Genomic DNA, 20,326 nt, shown 5'->3' on the forward strand with positions numbered 1-20,326 from the left:
AAATGCATTCATTTTGACAGTGCTCATATGACCTCCTAATCCTTGTCTCTGCTTCTTTTTTCAGCATCCTTTTATCGCACAGCCCCTCAGTCACACTCTTGGCATTGAGCTGTTGGACAAGGTCAGCAACCCGGACCATGCCTCCTACTCTGACATTGATGATGATGACACTGAGCCTGAGGTATGCTGACAACATATGACAAGAAAAGTATTAACCCATGCAACTGACAGATTGTTCTCTCTTTAAGGCGAGACACTACAGGTGAATAGGGTAACATTTTAAAATAATAGACATCACCATGAAACTTCCTCAGTTGATTACTTACACAAATATGAACAAAAAATGTATTACAAGTTTTTGAAATTCGAATGTTTAAATATGCAAATTAGGCATCATCTCATTAAATATGCGTTTATACACGGTTGCGGTAGAGCATGAAACGTTAGAAGGCTAACTTTTGGTGAATTTAGGAGAAATATACAGGCGCGAGTAGACGAAATGTAATGAAATAAACACCTAAAATACACCTTTCTTGTTGTAGTAGTGTGAAAGAATACATGCTAAGGTAGCAAATTAGCCCAAAATCTCGAAATTAACCAGTGCATGAAAAAACAATGTTTTCACCTGCCGTGTCTTGCCTTGAATCTATTTCCACATCTTTGAAAGCAAATTACAATGTTAAAATGTATAAGTATAAGTATAAGTATAAGTATATATACTCTTTGCCCGTGAAATAATGGCAATAATAATACGGAAAGGCAAAGGAAGTTTTTTTTAATCAATATAGTGCAATTCAGTATGCTTTATATAGACAAAAGTAAAAAGAACAGATGCAAAATATGAAGAGTTTGGTTTTAAAACGCTGCATCTCCATTTTTAAAAACATACAAAAGTCAAAAATAAGTCATTTAATTGTGTATTTCAGGTAATATCAATAAAATTGCAATTGTTTTGATTGAGTAAAGATAAATCAAATAACAACACCCTATTACAGTTCTACTAAAATTACTTGGAAGCAAGAATACGTCCTTTAGCTATGTTTTAAAGGAACAGGCTCTACCGTTTGAAGGTTATTAAACGACACACATAGGCCTATGCAAATAAAGCGCACGCTTAAAGCGTCAGTTAAACAACGAACAAATGAGTGAGACGGTTGAACCATGGCCAGGCCCAGGCAGACTAGCGTAAAAGCTTTTTTCAGAAGCCAGACGCGATAGATGATGGTAAATCGGCAACGCCTGAAGCCTCAGATGTCAGGTTAGCCCCACTACCATCAGAGAAAAAGCCGAAGTGTCGGGCATATCTGTCGGAATCAGTGACGTTGGAAGTGGAGGTGCGGGGGGTGCGGTTGCACCAAGACACTGGTAATTTTCTGTGTAGACAGAACAATGGCTACACTGGACATGCAACTGTGTTCTGTTCCCAGAGCATGCTTTCTCTGTCTATGATCTGCAAGGTTAGGGCCTCCTCGACAAGGACATTGCTGGTCCAAGGATAATATGTGGCACAATCGAATGGTATCATTGAAATGCGGACGAAAGAAAAAGATGCTAAACATTTTCCAGACCATTTCTGTCAAGCGGAAACTTTTTGCGCCAAGCGCCCCAACGTTTGATAACAAAACCTCTTCAATTTCTTGCATTTCAGCAAACGTGTTTGCTATGTGGTACATCTAGTTGCTGTTACGAGGCCCATTTGCTAGCATCGTAACGGAGACCTAGACATTAGACTTGACAGGTTTGACAGATTTTAACCAGACATTTTCAGCCCAGAAGGAAAGGAGGGCAACATTTATATTCAAGTTGTGCTGCTGGGCCAGTATTTGGCAGCAAAACAGTAAGCACCTAATCCCCCCCCCACATTTTTTTAGCACCAGCCACCACTGATAAGCAAGGTGTTGTAAATGAGGCCCAAGTGCTTTTTGTGGACTTTTGTCTTTTTCATCTCTGCTTTATTCCCTGAGGAAGAGGCCTGTCAGTTCCTGTAACATTAGAAGTAACGGTCAAAGTATCGGTATAGCACTTATGTCCTTGTTGACAATTTGTGAAACTTCTTTTGGGTCAGTAGCTGTTTTATAAGTGATGTCTGATAAAAATACTCATTGCCTTCACTGATAGTTGGAGTGGTATTTCAGGTTGTTCAACTTCAAAGACCCACTGGACTTAGATCTACATTGTGTGCTTAGCTCTACTGGGTCCTGTTTAAACTGACACACAAATCATGCATTTATTGTCCACTAGGAGAGTAGTGAAGAAGGGAGAGCAAATTATACATCTGCTTGTCCTTGTCGTAAAAAGACTATAAGGCTAAACATATCTCTCATGACATCAAATACACTGTAGCTGGGCTTGAGAGTGCATGGTGTCCTTCACATAATGCTCAAACGTCTGTGCCACGTCAGCAGTGACAATCCATTCGGCCACTTACAGTCTCAGATGTTAGTGTGCCCTGCTGATGGATACAGTAAGTTGCTACAAGACCAGTCAATGACACAAGGGGTACATGTCAATTCTCCTTTCCTTCCATCGTTCCTACCTTTCTTCCTGCCTTGATTCATTCCCCATGCCACATTCTAGCCCCTCCCTCTGATAAAACATGAAGGAGATAAGGAAGAATGCAAGGAGGATGGAGGGATCCAGGATAGACATGCACGAGAAATGAGATGTGCTGCTCACTCAAGCATCACTTTTAAGTGACGTCAATTACTGATGACACAGCAGCATTACCTTTTGCAAGACTTAAGGGCCTGCCGTATTATACAGCATTGAAGAAAAGACTTCAAGATCAACATCCTGTGAATTGTAATGCGATGACGAGTCAGATGACATATGTTTTGTGGTTCAGAAAGATATTTTGTTTGTGTGTGTGTGTGTGCATACGTGTTTTGTCAATTGCAGCCTCCAATGGCAGTGCCTCACCGGATTCAGTCCATCAGTAGAAATGCACGTGAGGAGAAGACACTCTCTGAAATTAACTGTAAGTGTTTGCAGTACTGATCATGCTGATAGAACACTTATACCCATTCCATGATAATTAAGTACAGTCCACTAGGATTTTTGGCTTGCTTGTTAAGGTGTTCTTTAAACTGTCAAAATTGATCACTGATTAAGTTTTCTTTGACTAGCTTACCTTTTGGAATAGACAGAATTCTACGTACATCTGAGCTAAACACTCTTATGGTTTCCTCCCCACAGTGGGCCAAGTTAAGTTTGACCCTCCATTGCGGAAGGAGACAGAACCTCATCATGAACCGGTGAGTGACTGCTGGTGTGACTTTTTCTTTTTTGTCTCATCAGCCAACATTTCTTCTGTATCTTCCACCTCTTTGTACCTCTAGTGTCGCTCAATAAATGGGTTTAATATTGCTTTACAGCTAATTACCCTACAAATATTGGCAAGACTAAATAGTACACAAACGAGGTGTGTGTAACTGAAATCATAATCTGTTCAGTTCACTACCCAATTTTTGCTTAAGAATTTACTCAACTAATTAATGCCTATGCATTTTTTTCCCATGTAGAGTTAATTTGCTTTTTGTTGCTTTGATTTTTTCCCTGTCAGCTGCTATTTTGTACCAATATATGAAATGTGATTTCTTGGTCTTTTTGCAATAGCTTGACCCAGATGATTTTTTGGACTGTGTGGAAGAGATCTACTACACTGCAAGATCTAATTTGGTATGCTTTTTTCTCTGTCTTTCTTGTGTCCTGCTGCATTTTTGAATTATTGCCTTTTGTGTTTTACTTGTGGAATATCTATGACTTCATGTTTTCTTCTTTTTACATTTCTAATGGACATGGAGTTAATTTCTGATAATTTCCATTTTTCTACAGCAACTCATTGTTGAGTTAGACCTAAAGGTTATGTTTCATTAATCTCTCAGACTGTCCTCTGCTTTCCAGTCTTTTCCTATAACTGAGGGGCAGTCGTGGCCTACTGGTTAGGGCTTCGGGCTTGTAACCGGAGGGTTGCCGGTTCGATCCCTGACCAATAGGAAAGGCTGAAGTGCCCTTGAGCAAGGCACCTTACATCTGTGTGTTCACTAATTTACGGATGGGATAAATGCAGAGATGAAATTCCTTGTATACGCAAGTATGCTTGGCCGAGAAACCTGATTTATATTTTACATTTACATAACCTGACTATATTTTACATGAGAGCATGGTCCTTTAAGTAGGCACGTTTCTTTCCTTCTCTTTTCAGTGATCAAACTCCCTTGAGAAGAGAGCAGGGCAGCCTATGTTTACAAGGTCACAACAGGACCCTATTCTTATGCCTCATCACCAAGACCTCTTTTACATTAGAGAGAGATTTACAGAGTCAAATTGAGGGAGTGAAAAGTAAAGTTGAATGAGACATTTAGCTAAGGTGTTCTGCTGCTCTCTTGAAAAGGTAGTGCTATCTAGGTGCCTCGGAAGGTATTACTGTGATAAATTCAGACACCCCTGTGCCTCTCCTCGTCTCTGGTCACCATCTCCTATCTACTGCTAGTGCTTGTAGCCCTGTTCAAGTCAGACATTTCATAAGTGATCAGAGGGATTGTGGTTACATGTATCTTCAATCTGGATCCACTGAAAGGAATATGCTGCATGTGAGTTTGCAGGGTGTCCGCGCGGTAGTAAAAGGTAGTAAAAGGTAGTAAATAGAATCTACCAAAATTAAGGCCCTTGAAAGGTAGTAAAAGGTAATAAATGCAATTTGACTTGGTAGTACATTTTTCATCACCACCTCAATATATGATTTTACATTTTTTGCTTAATATTTGTGTCTACATGTTTTAACTGCATCTTGCCTAATTAAAAAATATATACGTGCTAACAGGACCTGAGTGAGTCGGAGTCGATAGCAATGATGTAGAAGTAAACTGTAGAGTTCCGTGGTTGACAGCCTATCAGCGACGCCAACAAACAACATTTTCGCCTTTTTGCTTCAGTTGATATTACAGGGATACAAACAACGCGCTTTTCGGTGACTCCTTCACGTTGCTTTGGGCGACTTATATGAATCGTGCAGATCCGAAGAGTTTTTTAGGTGAGGTGACTCTCGCGTTTTTCACGTCATCTAGGCCCTACCGCAGGCTACCAGAGCAGCGTTTATCATATGGGCCTGCTGGTCCGGTGTCCGGTGCTTCTGTCACTCATCTAATAATATTTGTTCATGTAGCAAAGGAGCGGTAGATGTAGGCCTAGGCTAGCCTATCACTCTGATAGCAGCTAAAAAAATATAGGCTACACTCACTCCGTTAGGAGGCAACTCTCTCAGTTTACACTAGGCTACTTCAGCTGGAAGTTTTAACAACTGTGGACTTGACTAGTGTAAGCTTTCGTTCAGCTGACGGTAGCGCTGCCATCTGACTGTGATCATCCAGAACCGTGCAATAAAATTCCACCTATCCCATCAGTAACAAAGTTCGAACTAGTCACTGACATAGTAACCGACAACATTTTTTTAACGTTACCTAGACCTAGTATCTAATGTTACGGAATTGCAAGAAAACGAGTGAAAACAATTCCTTAGTTTTAACCACGCAAGTGCGCGTGTCATTTATTAAAACGGTAGAAAACTGAATCAAAGACGGTGCATCAACAAAAACAGCATGCAGTTTAAAAGTCCCGTTATTTAAAGTCCCAGACATTTAAAGGGACAGCGATCACTCAAGACAAACCTACACCACAACTGAGTGATGAACGTGAAATTCTTTGAATAGCCTACAAAACACTGCATTTAGATGACAACTGCGTGAAGAACCACGCTAAAGTTGATGGCGAATTAAGTTTATGGCATTCACATTTAAATCATTCAATAGCCTATGAAAACTTGATCAGTTAAATTGTTCTCATAAAAGGAACAGCAGGCCTACAAAATATTCCAAATAGGCTAGTTTTATTGCAGTGACAGAAAACTGCAACATATGAGTTTAAAACATTGTTAAATTTGAAAGCATCTAGCTAGTGACAGTAGGTTTTAGGGGGGGGAAAGAAACTCTGTAACCTACTTGATTCCACAGTCAATGTTCAGTATTTGGCCTATAATTTAGCCTATAATATTGGCATTTGAATCCATGAAAACTAACCAAAATCTATCATTTCCTATCGACAACAGACCAGTAATGCATCGAATCGCATTGCTACACATTTTGAAGTATTGAAAAGAATCAAATCAATGGCTTAAAGAATCTATATTTTATCAAATTGTGATTAAACTTGATTTACACTCCTAAATGGCATCCTTACCTCCCTACCTAACTGTTGTTTTGGGAAGTATTTATCATGCAAGCATCTTGCATCCATGCTGAGTAATGCAATGAAATCATAGTTTTCAATTTTGCATCAGTAAAGCAGTCCACTGATGTGCATGTTTTCACGGACTGCTTTGTGTCAAATGTGCAACAACAATACCATACCAATAATAATGGCTTTATCCATATAAATAGATTTCTGGGCCTATCTTTAGACTGGAGTTGTTTTTTTTTTTTGTTGTTTTTTTGGGGGTGGGGGGGGGGGGGGCGGGGTAGTCGGTGTTTGTTCTTCATTTTTCACCACACGTGTTTGGTGTTTTAGCGTCATTTGTGCCAAGGTTATCATTCACCTTATTAGGGCTAAGGGCTGGTTAGGATAACTCAAGGGCTAGGGTTAAGGTAAGGACAACTGAAACTGAACTCCTCGACACTACAAAAAAACATTGTCATTGACAATGACCATACTTAATGATCACAATTAGAAATTATTAGTGTACCTAATATTTATGATTTATACCTTATAGCAAGTAGTAAGTGGTGCTTTGCATACCCCCCCCCCCCCCCAAAAAAAAAGGGCTGCTGCTTGATGTCGTGTTGGTAGTAAAAAATATTGTGGAGGTAGTAAAAAAGGTAGTAAAAAGTAGTAAATTCAACTCTATGATTCCTGCATATACCCTGGTTTGACTGAGTTGCCTACGAGTTGAAGTAAGAGAAATGGTCCAAAACTAGACATGGCCACTGAGCTGGAAAGCTTTAGATGTTCTGTCAGGTGTTTCCTTCTCTGTCTCCTCTATAAAAAGGAAGGCATCAGCATGAGCACATCCAGTGAATAGTGATATGACATTTTGCTGTGTTAGGGGAATTGCATTGTGCTAATCTTGGAATGGGGAGGGGAAGATAAATCAATGTGGTTTAACATCCCTGAGTAGCCAGTGATTCTCTTTTATGATATTGTCTGACTATAATGCTAGAGGACTGAGCAGTGAACTCATCTCATCTGTCCATGATTAGAGTGTTCATAGGCCATTATAAAGTGCAGAAACTGTCTCACTAATCATTTGGATAAATGTATCCTTCTTTGATACCAATGTCCCTTTTTAAAATGTACTTTAGATCTGTCTTCTTCATCATGTAATTTCTTCTCATATCACCACATTATAAAATTACTTGGTTATTTAATGTTCCACTTTTCTATTTCATATAATCTTATCTTTCTCAGGAACTTCAGATGGATTATGGACATGGATCCTCTTGTGGTTCCTTTCTTGGAGGGAGTATGTAAGTCACACTGCCCTAAAGTATCGTATGACTGACCAACTGTAGTTCACGTTCCCTGTTAGTCGGGGGACCAATGGTGAATTGAATAGTGAATTTTATTGTTCATTCATTACCCCACTCAAGGTTATATCTGCTTTGGAACCAGGAAATATTAAAATGCTAACACCAAAAAATTACAAGCTCACACTGCACACTCTATTCAAGTCTGTGGTGAAGTAGCCAAACAGAAAGTGAGCTCATATCTCAGCTAATCTTTTTTTCAACTGACATGAAACTAGCAGAGTTTTCATGCCTTGATCTTGACATCAAGTTTCCATGGCAACTTTCGCCTGCTGATCTGCTTGAGCCCCATATGTTAAATATCAAAACAATGTTTCTTCACAAAGAGAAACTGCTCACAGAACATTATGTCAATTCCTTTACTCCAACCCACAACAATTTATAATTTCTGGCATGTGACAATATTTCTAATTTAGATTCTTGTATTGACATGTGTGCTAAATTAGTTTTTCTTGTCTTTATCTATGATAGGGTCCGCAATGCCTCCTTGGAGGACAATAGGGAAGACCATGATGAGCATTCTACACAAGATCCTGAGGATGATTATTGGGGTAGAAATAGTGATAAAGAACAATCACAGTAAGTCTTTCAGATTTCACATTCTTTGTTCGTCTTCTTATTTACCTCATAATCCTTACCTATCCTCCAAAATGCCTTTATGCTAAACATAAATATTTTGTTATCCTCACCCATCATATGGTGGATTCTGAAGATTCTGAAGTTAAATCTGACTTGACTCTGAGATAGTGTCTAATGTCCACTCTTGCTGGATTAGAAATTACTAATGGTAGCCTGGCTGTCACAAAACCAGACATAGTTGTTCATGAATGTTCTCAGGCTTATAAAGCCATACAGTAGAAGTGATGGAAGATATTTTGGTTGATTTAAATAATTGATGTAGAAATATCACCTTACCATGACTACACAGATCAGAAACCCTGAGCAGCAGTCAGCCGAGATTCAAAGTCTGCAAATCGTTTGTGTTCCTAAAAGTGTCATCAGTGTCCTCTGGTGGACAAATTAATCTAGTTATTGTTCCGCACAGAGTTTTACTTGGTTATCTCTTAAAGTATAGGAATCTTTGCCTGGCACTGTCAGAGTATGCCACATCATGATTATAATTTGCTCTGTAAATTAGTATTAAGATAAGATAAGTTATGCTTTATTGTCACAACATGAAGTTGTAGGTTTGTTTGTTCGATGATGACAAAAATTAAATGTTATGGTTATTGTATTTAGCAGACGCTTTTGTGCGACTTAAAAAGCGACTTACAGAATATGATCATTATAATAGTTAAAATAAAAAAAAAATTAAGTTGGTAAGCCTACAGCAAAATAATAATGATATAGCAATATCAAATATCAAATATAGCTGCAAGCAGCAATGTGGGGGCCAAGCAGTTGAGCAGGAGTTGTCATGGCAACCCAATGTTGCTACATTATACACACACCCAATTAACCACCCGTCCCACACACACACATATACAAAGATAAACTTCCTCTCCCACACACCCCAATAACCCCCCATACATATGCATACCTCAAACATCACCAAATGTATTGTGCATAGTCAGGTTGTAGTCACGAGTCCACATACCAAGTTTGGTGTCGATACGAGAAAGTGTTGATAATTATAGCACCCCTAGTGGTCAAAAGTCACCACATTTATTGTGCGTCCTCAGGTTGTAGTCACGAGTCCATATACCAAGTTTGGTGTTAATACGAGAAAGTGTTGCAAATTATAGCACCCCTAGTGGTCAAAGGTTGCTAAAATTATTGTCTGTCCTCAGGATGAGGTCCCAAGTCCATATACTAAGTTTGGTTTCAATATGTGAAAGCATTGCTGAAATATGAGCCCACTTCATGTGATTATAGCGCCACCTATAGGTCAAAAGTCATCAAATGTATTGAGCCTCCTCCTAATTGGGTCCTGAGGCCCTCTACTGAGTTTGGTGTTGATACGCAAAAGCCTTGCTGAGATCACTTCACTTCCTGTTTGGCGGCTTTGCCGCCAAACGTGATTGGTCGTCACAGGCAACCGGTTTTGAATATGTCTCCAAAAAGCAATGCGTTTATGAGTCATGGTCTGACGATCATCTGCGTCAAGTTTCGTGAAAATCGGAGGAACTTTGTGACCTTTGATGCCTTTTAAGTGTTTTTGATGACATCCAATATGGCGGTCGAATGAATTATGTTGACGTCACATGTTGGCATGTTTCGGCCTAAGGACCTCTCAAGGTATTAACAGATATCACTAATATGCTTTAATTCCAAACACATGACTCGTTACAGGCCAAAACGTAATTTTGGTAATTATAGCGCCACCTATAGGTCAAAAGTCATCAAATGTATTGAGCCTCCTCCTAATTGGGTCCTGAGGCCCTCTACTGAGTTTGGTGTTGATACGTTAAAGCTTTACTGAGATATTACTTCGCTTCCTGTTAGGCGGCTTCGCCGCCAAACTTGATTGGTCGTCACAGGCAACCGGTTTTGAATATGTCTCCAAAAAGCAATGCGTTTATGAGTCATGGTCTGACGATCATCTGCGTCAAGTTTCGTGAAAATCGGAGAAACTTTCTGACCTTTGGTGCCTTTTAAGTGTTTTTGATGACATCCAATATGGCGGTCGAATGAATTATGTTGACGTCACATGTTGGCATGTTTCGGCCTAAGGACCTCTCAAGGTATTAACAGATATCACTAATATGCTTTAATTCCAAACACATGACTCGTTACAGGCCAAAACGTAATTTTGGTAATTATAGCGCCACCTATAGGTCAAAAGTCATCAAATTTATTTAGCCTCCTCCTAATTGAGTCCTGAGACCCTGTACTGAGTTTGGTGTTGATACGCGAAAGCCTTGCTGAGATCACTTCAATTCCTGTTTGGCGGCTTCGCCGCCAAACTTGATTGGTCACGACGGGCGATGGGTTTTGAATATGGCTCCGAAAAGCAATAACATTTGTGAGTCATAGTCTGAAGATCATCTGCGTCAAGTTTCGTGAAAATCGGACAAACTTTGCGAACTTTGATGCCTTTTAGGTGTTTTTGATTAAATCCAATATGGCAGCCTGATCAATTACGTTTACCTCATAAATTCACATCTGCGTTGAGTTCGGTCTCATCCAAGGATTCCAAATATACCTTAATGTTCAAAATGTGGTGTACCGTTCAAACGTTATGTGCATAGATGTAATAAAAAATTTGAAATGTTGGTGGCGCTAGAGCACTCAAAGTGCAGACTTGAAACTTTGATAAATTAAAGATATGACTGAACCGAATCAATGTGCCGAATTTCTCAACTTTTTACTGTACGGTTGAATGGCAAATGAGCGTTTCGTTATAATAATAATAATAATAATAAATATAGCTGCAAGCAGCAATGAGGGGGCCAAGCAGTATAGGCCGGAGTAGCCACGGCGACAAGATAGAACTCAGCAGACACCCGCAATCCACACTTTCAACAAGTGTCACATCAAAACATAGCTGATTTTGTAGGGCTGAAACAGGGCTGAGTATTGCCACCGCCTCCGCCAGCCAGCCCCCCTCACCTAATCACCCCTGCCCGTCCCACCCCGTCCTGCCCCGCCCTTGCATGCACGCACGCATAAGAATGAACTGGATGGAACATGTTGTCATCAGTTTCACATCAAAAAGTAAAACATCAATAAAACACATCAGCAACTACACATCAAAATGCAATATTGCTAATTGCAGCACCCCCTACAGGTCAAAGGTCACCAATTTTTTTGAGCGTCCTCCTAATGGGGTCATGAATATATGTAGTAAGTTTGGATATAATACATGGCAGGGTTGCTGAGATATGAGCTCACTTCCTGTTTGGCGGCTTCGCCACCAATTTCGATTGGCTGTTACGGGCGAATGCTTTTGTCAATTGTTCCAGAAAGCAATATATTGATAGGTTATGGTCTGAAGATAGTCTCTGCCCATTTTGGTGAGGATCCGCTGAAATTTGTGACCTGCGAAAACTTGTACGTGCTTTTGATTAAATCCAATATGGCGGCCGGATCAATTACGATGACATCACAAGTCGACATGGGTCGGCCTAAGGACCTCCAACAGTATTACCAGACACCACTAGTGCGTTTTAATTCTAAGCACAACTGCAGCTACAGGCCAAAAGGCATGTTTCTTAATTACAGCGCCCCCTAGAGGTCAAAGGTCACCAGATTCCCTGAGCGTCCCCCTGATTGGGTCCTGAGTCCATGCACCAAGTTTGGCTTTGATACATGCAAGGGTTGCTGAAATATGAGCTCACTTCCTGTTTGGCGGCTTCGCCGCAAGTTTCGGTTGGCTGTTACAGCCACATGCTACTGTCAATTGTTCCAGAAAGCAAGGCACTTATAAGGCATGGTCTGAAGATGGTCTTTGCCAATTTTGGTGAGGATCCGCTGAAATTTGTGACCTGCGAAAACTTATACTTGCTTTTGATTAAATCCAATATGGCGGCCGAATCAATTACGATGACATCACAAGTCGACATGGGTCGGCCTAAGGACCTCCAACAGTATTACCAGAGACCACTAGTGCGTTTCAATTCTAAGCACAACTGCAGCTACAGGCCAAAAGGCATGTTTCTTAATTACAGCGCCCCCTAGAGGTCAAAGGTCACCAGATTTCTTGAGCGTCCCCCTGATTGGGTCCTGAGTCCATGTACTAAGTTTGGTTATGATAGGTGAATGGGTTGCTGAGATATGTGCTCACTTCCTGTTTGGCGGCTTCGCCGCAAACTTCGATTGGCTGTTACGGGCGAATGCTTTTGTCAATTGTTCCAGAAAGCAATATATTGATAGGTTATGGTCTGAAGATAGTCTCTGCCCATTTTGGTGAGGATCCGCTGAAATTTGTGACCTGCGAAAACTTGTACGTGCTTTTGATTAAATCCAATATGGCGGCCGGATCAATTACGATGACATCACAAGTCGACATGGGTCGGCCTAAGGACCTCCAACAGTATTACCAGACACCACTAGTGCGTTTTAATTCTAAGCACAACTGCAGCTACAGGCCAAAAGGCATGTTTCTTAATTACAGCGCCCCCTAGAGGTCAAAGGTCACCAGATTCCCTGAGCGTCCCCCTGATTGGGTCCTGAGTCCATGCACCAAGTTTGGCTTTGATACATGCAAGGGTTGCTGAAATATGAGCTCACTTCCTGTTTGGCGGCTTCGCCGCAAGTTTCGGTTGGCTGTTACAGCCACATGCTACTGTCAATTGTTCCAGAAAGCAAGGCACTTATAAGGCATGGTCTGAAGATGGTCTTTGCCAATTTTGGTGAGGATCCGCTGAAATTTGTGACCTGCGAAAACTTATACTTGCTTTTGATTAAATCCAATATGGCGGCCGAATCAATTACGATGACATCACAAGTCGACATGGGTCGGCCTAAGGACCTCCAACAGTATTACCAGAGACCACTAGTGCGTTTCAATTCTAAGCACAACTGCAGCTACAGGCCAAAAGGCATGTTTCTTAATTACAGCGCCCCCTAGAGGTCAAAGGTCACCAGATTTCTTGAGCGTCCCCCTGATTGGGTCCTGAGTCCATGTACTAAGTTTGGTTATGATAGGTGAATGGGTTGCTGAGATATGTGCTCACTTCCTGTTTGGCGGCTTCGCCGCAAACTTCGATTGGCTGTTACGGGCGAACGGTTTGAGTTCCGAAGACGAAAAGGAATAACTTTTGTGAGGCTTGGTCTGAAGATCAAGTGTGTCAGGTTTGGTGTCGATCGGACAAAATTTGTGACCTGTGAAGACTTTTTAGTGTTTCTGATGAAATCCAAAATGGCGGAAAATCCATCATGGCGGAAATTGACGTCATAGGGTGCGTTGAACTCAGCTTGGTCAAAGGATTCCAGCGATACCTCATTTTTGACAATCGGCCATACGGGTCAAAGGTTACGTGCGTGAACGCACGTCCAACTTTGGCCTGTTGGTGGCGCTAGAGTGCTTGAGGTGCCATCATGAAACTTGGTGACATTAATCATGGGACTGTCCCTAATCAGTGTGCCAAATTTCACAACTTTTCACCAGACGGTTCTATGGGCTGCCATTGACTTCAATGGCGGAATAATAATAATAATAATAATAAATATAGCTGCAAGCAGCAATGTGGGGGCCAAGCAGTTGAGCAGGAGTTGTCATGGCAACCCAATGTTGCTACATTATACACACACCCAATTAACCACCCGTCCCACACACACACATATACAAAGATAAACTTCCTCTCCCACACACCCCAATAACCCCCCATACATATGCATACCTCAAACATCACCAAATGTATTGTGCATAGTCAGGTTGTAGTCACAAGTCCACATACCAAGTTTGGTGTCGATACGAGAAAGTGTTGATAATTATAGCACCCCTAGTGGTCAAAAGTCACCACATTTATTGTGCGTCCTCAGGTTGTAGTCACGAGTCCATATACCAAGTTTGGTGTTGATACGAGAAAGTGTTGCAAATTATAGCACCCCTAGTGGTCAAAGGTCGCTAAAATTATTGTATGTCCTCAGGATGTGGTCCCGAGTCAATGAGCCAAGTTTGGTTTCGATACGTGAAAGCATTGCAGAAATATGAGCCCACTTCCTGTGATTATAGCGCCACATAGTGGTCAAAATTTACCACATTTCTTGAGTGTCCTCCTGATTGAGTCCTGAACCTATATACCTAGTTTGGTTTTGATATGTGAAAGCATTGCTGAGATATCACTTCACTTCCTGTTTGGCGGCTTCGCCGCCAAACTTGATTGGTTGTCACGGGCAACAGGTTTTGAATATGGTTCCAGAAAGCAATGCATTTATGAGACATGGTCTGACGATCATCTGCGTCAAGTTTCGTGAAAATCGGAGAAACTTTGTGACCTTTGATGCCTTTTAAGTGTTTTTGATGACATCCAATATGGCGGTTGGATCATTTATGTTGACGTCACATGTTGGCATGTGGCGGCCTAAGGACCTCTCAAGGTATTAACATATATCACTAATATGCTTTAATTCCAAACACATGACCCGTTACAGGCTAAAACGTAATTTTGGTAATTATAGCGCCACCTATAGGTCAAAAGTCACCAAATTTATTGAGCCTCCTCCTAATTGGGTCCTGAGACCCTGTACTGAGTTTGGTGTTGATACGCGAAAGCCTTGCTGAGATCACTTCAATTCCTGTTTGGCGGCTTCGCCGCCAAACTTGATTGGTCACGACGGGCGATGGGTTTTGAATATGGCTCCGAAAAGCAATAACATTTGTGAGTCATAGTCTGAAGATCATCTGCGTCAAGTTTCGTGAAAATCGGACAAACTTTGCGAACTTTGATGCCTTTTAGGTGTTTTTGATTAAATCCAATATGGCAGCCTGATCAATTACGTTTACCCCATAAATTGACATCTGCGTTGAGTTCGGTCTCATCCAAGGATTCCAAATATACCTTAATGTTCAAAATGTGGTGTACCATTCAAACGTTATGTGCATAGATGTAATAAAAAATTTGAAATGTTGGTGGCGCTAGAGCACTCAAAGTGCAGACTTGAAACTTTGATAAATTAAAGATATGACTGAACCGAATCAATGTGCCGAATATCCCAACTTTTTACTGTATGGTTTAATGGCAAATTAGCGTTTCGTTATAATAATAATAATAATAAGAATACGTAGAATCACTATGGGTTGCCTCGCAGCTTCGCTGCTTGGCCCCCAAATATAGCTGCAAGCAGCAATGTGGGGGCCAAGCAGTTGAGCAGGAGTTGTCATGGCAACCCAATGTTGCTACATTATACACACACCCAATTAACCACCCGTCCCACACACACACATATACAAAGATAAACGTCCTCTCCCACACACCCCAATAACCCCCCATACATATGCATACCTCAAACATCACCAAATGTATTGTGCATAGTCAGGTTGTAGTCACAAGTCCACATACCAAGTTTGGTGTCGATACGAGAAAGTGTTGATAATTATAGCACCCCTAGTGGTCAAAAGTCACCACATTTATTGTGCGTCCTCAGGTTGTAGTCACGAGTCCATATACCAAGTTTGGTGTTGATACGAGAAAGTGTTGCAAATTATAGCACCCCTAGTGGTCAAAGGTCGCTAAAATTATTGTATGTCCTCAGGATGTGGTCCCGAGTCAATGAGCCAAGTTTGGTTTCGATACGTGAAAGCATTGCAGAAATATGAGCCCACTTCCTGTGATTATAGCGCCACATAGTGGTCAAAATTTACCACATTTCTTGAGTGTCCTCCTGATTGAGTCCTGAACCTATATACCTAGTTTGGTTTTGATATGTGAAAGCATTGCTGAGATATCACTTCACTTCCTGTTTGGCGGCTTCGCCGCCAAACTTGATTGGTTGTCACGGGCAACAGGTTTTGAATATGGTTCCAGAAAGCAATGCATTTATGAGACATGGTCTGACGATCATCTGCGTCAAGTTTCGTGAAAATCGGAGAAACTTTGTGACCTTTGATGCCTTTTAAGTGTTTTTGATGACATCCAATATGGCGGTTGGATCATTTATGTTGACGTCACATGTTGGCATGTGGCGGCCTAAGGACCTCTCAAGGTATTAACAGATATCACTAATATGCTTTAATTCCAAACACATGACCCGTTACAGGCTAAAACGTAATTTTGGTAATTATAGCGCCACCTATAGGTCAAAAGTCACCAAATTTATTGAGCCTCCTCCTAATTGGGTCCTGAGACCCTGTACTGAGTTTGGTGTTGATACGCGAAAGCCTTGCTGAGATCACTTCAATTCCTGTTTGGCGGCTTCGCCGCCAAACTTGATTGGTCACGACGGGCGATGGGTTTTGAATATGGCTCCGAAAAGCAATAACATTTGTGAGTCATAGTCTGAAGATCATCTGCGTCAAGTTTCGTGAAAATCGGACAAACTTTGCGAACTTTGATGCCTTTTAGGTGTTTTTGATTAAATCCAATATGGCAGCCTGATCAATTACGTTTACCCCATAAATTGACATCTGCGTTGAGTTCGGTCTCATCCAAGGATTCCAAATATACCTTAATGTTCAAAATGTGGTGTACCATTCAAACGTTATGTGCATAGATGTAATAAAAAATTTGAAATGTTGGTGGCGCTAGAGCACTCAAAGTGCAGACTTGAAACTTTGATAAATTAAAGATATGACTGAACCGAATCAATGTGCCGAATATCCCAACTTTTTACTGTATGGTTTAATGGCAAATTAGCGTTTCGTTATAATAATAATAATAATAAGAATACGTAGAATCACTATGGGTTGCCTCGCAGCTTCGCTGCTTGGCCCCCAATAAATATAGCTGCAAGCAGCAATGTGGGGGCCAAGCAGAAAGTTCAGCAGGCCAGATTTGCCATGTAAGTCAAAGCCGTTGCATCAGACATATAGCCTTAAGCAGTCACAGCAAGTTCCATGCCATACAACCCAAGATTGGCTGAGTTACAAGGTCAAGTTTCACATCAAAACATAACTGATTTTGTGGAGCTGAACCAGGGCTGAGTGTCGCCACCCCCTCTCCCAGCCAGCCCACCGCCGCAACCGCCCCTGCCCATCCCACCCCGTCCCACCCTTGCACGCACACATTAGAATGAACTAGATGGAACTTGCTGTCATCAGTTTCACATCAAAAATAAAAGATTGACTGAGATATGATCACACTTGCTGTGATTTAAACATAGAGGTCAAGAATTGACGTCATAGGGTGTGTTGAACTCGGCTTGGCCCAAGGATTCCAATGATACCACATTTTGCCATTCGGGTCAACAGGTCAAAAGTTACGTCCGTGAACACAAGTCCAACTTTGGCCTGTTGGTGGCGCTAGAGTGCTTGAGGTGCCGGCATGAAACTTGGTGAAATGAATTATTGGACTGTCCCCAATTAGTGTGCAAAATTGTATAACTTTTTACCAGACGGTTCTATGGGCTGCCATTGACTTCCATTGCAAAATAATGTGCATCAGCAACTACTGGCCAAAATGCAATTTTGTCAATTACGGAGCCCCCTAGAGGTCAAATATCACCAAATTTCTTGAGCTTCCTCCCGATGGGGTCGCAGGTACATGTACTAAGTTTGGTTTTGATACATGAAAGCGTTGCTGAGATATGAAATCACTTCCTGTTTGGCGGCTTCACCGCAAATTTCGATTGGCTGTTACAGGCGAACGCTTCTGTCAATTGTTCCAGAAAAAAATACACTGATAAGGCATGGTCTGAAGATGCTCTCTGCCAATTTTGGTGAGGATCAGCTGAAATTTGTGACCTGCGAAAATTCGTACGTGTTTTTGATTAAATCCAATATGGCGGCCGAATAAATTACGATGACATCACAAGTTGGCTTGTGTCGGCCTAAGGACCTCCAACAGTATTATCAGACACCACTAGTGAGTTATAATTCTAAGCACAACTGCAGCTACAGGCCAAAAGGCATGTTTCTTAATTAAAGCGCCCCCTAGAGGTCAAAGGTCACTAGATTTCTTGAGCGTCCCCCTGATTGGGTCCTGAGTCCATGTACTAAGTTTGGTTATGATAGATGAATGGGTTGCTGAGATATGAGCTCACTTCCTGTTTGGCGGCTTCGCCGCAAACTTCGATTGGCTGTTACGCGCGAACGTTTATAGTTCCGAAGACAAAACACCACAACTTTTGTTAGGCTTGGTCTGAAGATCATGTATGTCAAGTTTGGTGACGATTGGACAAAATTTGTGACCTGTGAAGTTTTAGTTTCACTTTCACTAAAATCCAATATGGCGGAAAATCCATCATGGCGGAAAATGACGTCATAGGGTGCGTTGAACTCGGCCTGGTCCAAGGATTCCAATGGTACCTCATTTTTGACAATCGGCTGAACGGGTCAAAAGTTACGTGCGTGAACGCACGTCCAACTTTGGCCTGTTGGTGGCGCTAGAGTGCTCAAGGTGCTGACATAAAACTTGGTGAAATTAAACATGGGACTGTCCCCAATCGGTGTGCCAAATTTCACAACTTTTTACAAGACGGTTCTATAGGCTGCCATAGACTCCCATGGCGGAAGAAAGATGTTAAATAATAATAATAATAATAATAAGAAATCATAGAAAAACAATGGGGCTTCGCAGCTTCGCTGCTTGGCCCCCAATAAGAACAAATAGAAACACAATGGGTGCCTTCGCAGCTTCGCTGCTTGGCCCCCAAATATAGCTGCAAGCAGCAATGTGGGGGCCAAGCAGTTGAGCAGGAGTTGTCATGGCAACCCAATGTTGCTACATTATACATACACCCAATTAACCACCCGTCCCACACACACACATATACAAAGATAAACTTCCTCTCCCACACACCCCAATAACCCCCCATACATATGCATACCTCAAACATCACCAAATGTATTGTGCATAGTCAGGTTGTAGTCACAAGTCCACATACCAAGTTTGGTGTCGATACGAGAAAGTGTTGATAATTATAGCACCCCTAGTGGTCAAAAGTCACCACATTTATTGTGCGTCCTCAGGTTGTAGTCACGAGTCCATATACCAAGTTTGGTGTTGATACGAGAAAGTGTTGCAAATTATAGCACCCCTAGTGGTCAAAGGTCGCTAAAATTATTGTATGTCCTCAGGATGTGGTCCCGAGTCAATGAGCCAAGTTTGGTTTCGATACGTGAAAGCATTGCAGAAATATGAGCCCACTTCCTGTGATTATAGCGCCACATAGTGGTCAAAATTTACCACATTTCTTGAGTGTCCTCCTGATTGAGTCCTGAACCTATATACCTAGTTTGGTTTTGATATGTGAAAGCATTGCTGAGATATCACTTCACTTCCTGTTTGGCGGCTTCGCCGCCAAACTTGATTGGTTGTCACGGGCAACAGGTTTTGAATATGGTTCCAGAAAGCAATGCATTTATGAGACATGGTCTGACGATCATCTGCGTCAAGTTTCGTGAAAATCGGAGAAACTTTGTGACCTTTGATGCCTTTTAAGTGTTTTTGATGACATCCAATATGGCGGTTGGATCATTTATGTTGACGTCACATGTTGGCATGTGGCAGCCTAAGGACCTCTCAAGGTATTAACAGATATCACTAATATGCTTTAATTCCAAACACATGACCCGTTACAGGCTAAAACGTAATTTTGGTAATTATAGCGCCACCTATAGGTCAAAAGTCACCAAATTTATTGAGCCTCCTCCTAATTGGGTCCTGAGACCCTGTACTGAGTTTGGTGTTGATACGCGAAAGCCTTGCTGAGATCACTTCAATTCCTGTTTGGCGGCTTCGCCGCCAAACTTGATTGGTCACGACGGGCGATGGGTTTTGAATATGGCTCCGAAAAGCAATAACATTTGTGAGTCATAGTCTGAAGATCATCTGCGTCAAGTTTCGTGAAAATCGGACAAACTTTGCGAACTTTGATGCCTTTTAGGTGTTTTTGATTAAATCCAATATGGCAGCCTGATCAATTACGTTTACCCCATAAATTGACATCTGCGTTGAGTTCGGTCTCATCCAAGGATTCCAAATATACCTTAATGTTCAAAATGTGGTGTACCATTCAAACGTTATGTGCATAGATGTAATAAAAAATTTGAAATGTTGGTGGCGCTAGAGCACTCAAAGTGCAGACTTGAAACTTTGATAAATTAAAGATATGACTGAACCGAATCAATGTGCCGAATATCCCAACTTTTTACTGTATGGTTTAATGGCAAATTAGCGTTTCGTTATAATAATAATAATAATAAG

The 20,326-nt window shown here is 41.4% G+C and overlaps 1 protein-coding gene across 4 annotated transcripts in view; it reads left to right on the plus strand.

Moving 5' to 3' along the window:
• Positions 1 to 20,326, plus strand: part of LOC143135078 (mitogen-activated protein kinase kinase kinase kinase 3-like) — a 102,922-nt gene that overhangs the window by 17,651 nt on the left and 64,945 nt on the right. For all 4 annotated transcript variants that reach the window (XM_076295807.1, XM_076295809.1, XM_076295815.1 and 1 more), the window contains 6 exons: positions 65 to 181; positions 2,899 to 2,977; positions 3,196 to 3,254; positions 3,616 to 3,678; positions 7,459 to 7,517; positions 8,049 to 8,156. In XM_076295807.1, the coding sequence (XP_076151922.1) occupies positions 65 to 181; positions 2,899 to 2,977; positions 3,196 to 3,254; positions 3,616 to 3,678; positions 7,459 to 7,517; positions 8,049 to 8,156 (485 nt within the window). The remainder of the gene's footprint in view (positions 1 to 64; positions 182 to 2,898; positions 2,978 to 3,195; positions 3,255 to 3,615; positions 3,679 to 7,458; positions 7,518 to 8,048; positions 8,157 to 20,326) is intronic.

This window comes from Alosa pseudoharengus, unplaced genomic scaffold (assembly GCF_046254945.1).
Source record: "Alosa pseudoharengus isolate Yale_2024_CS ecotype anadromous, Long Island Sound unplaced genomic scaffold, YU_APseudo_1.1 YU_APseudo_1.1_scf_1, whole genome shotgun sequence".
NCBI lineage: Eukaryota > Metazoa > Chordata > Actinopteri > Clupeiformes > Clupeidae > Alosa > Alosa pseudoharengus.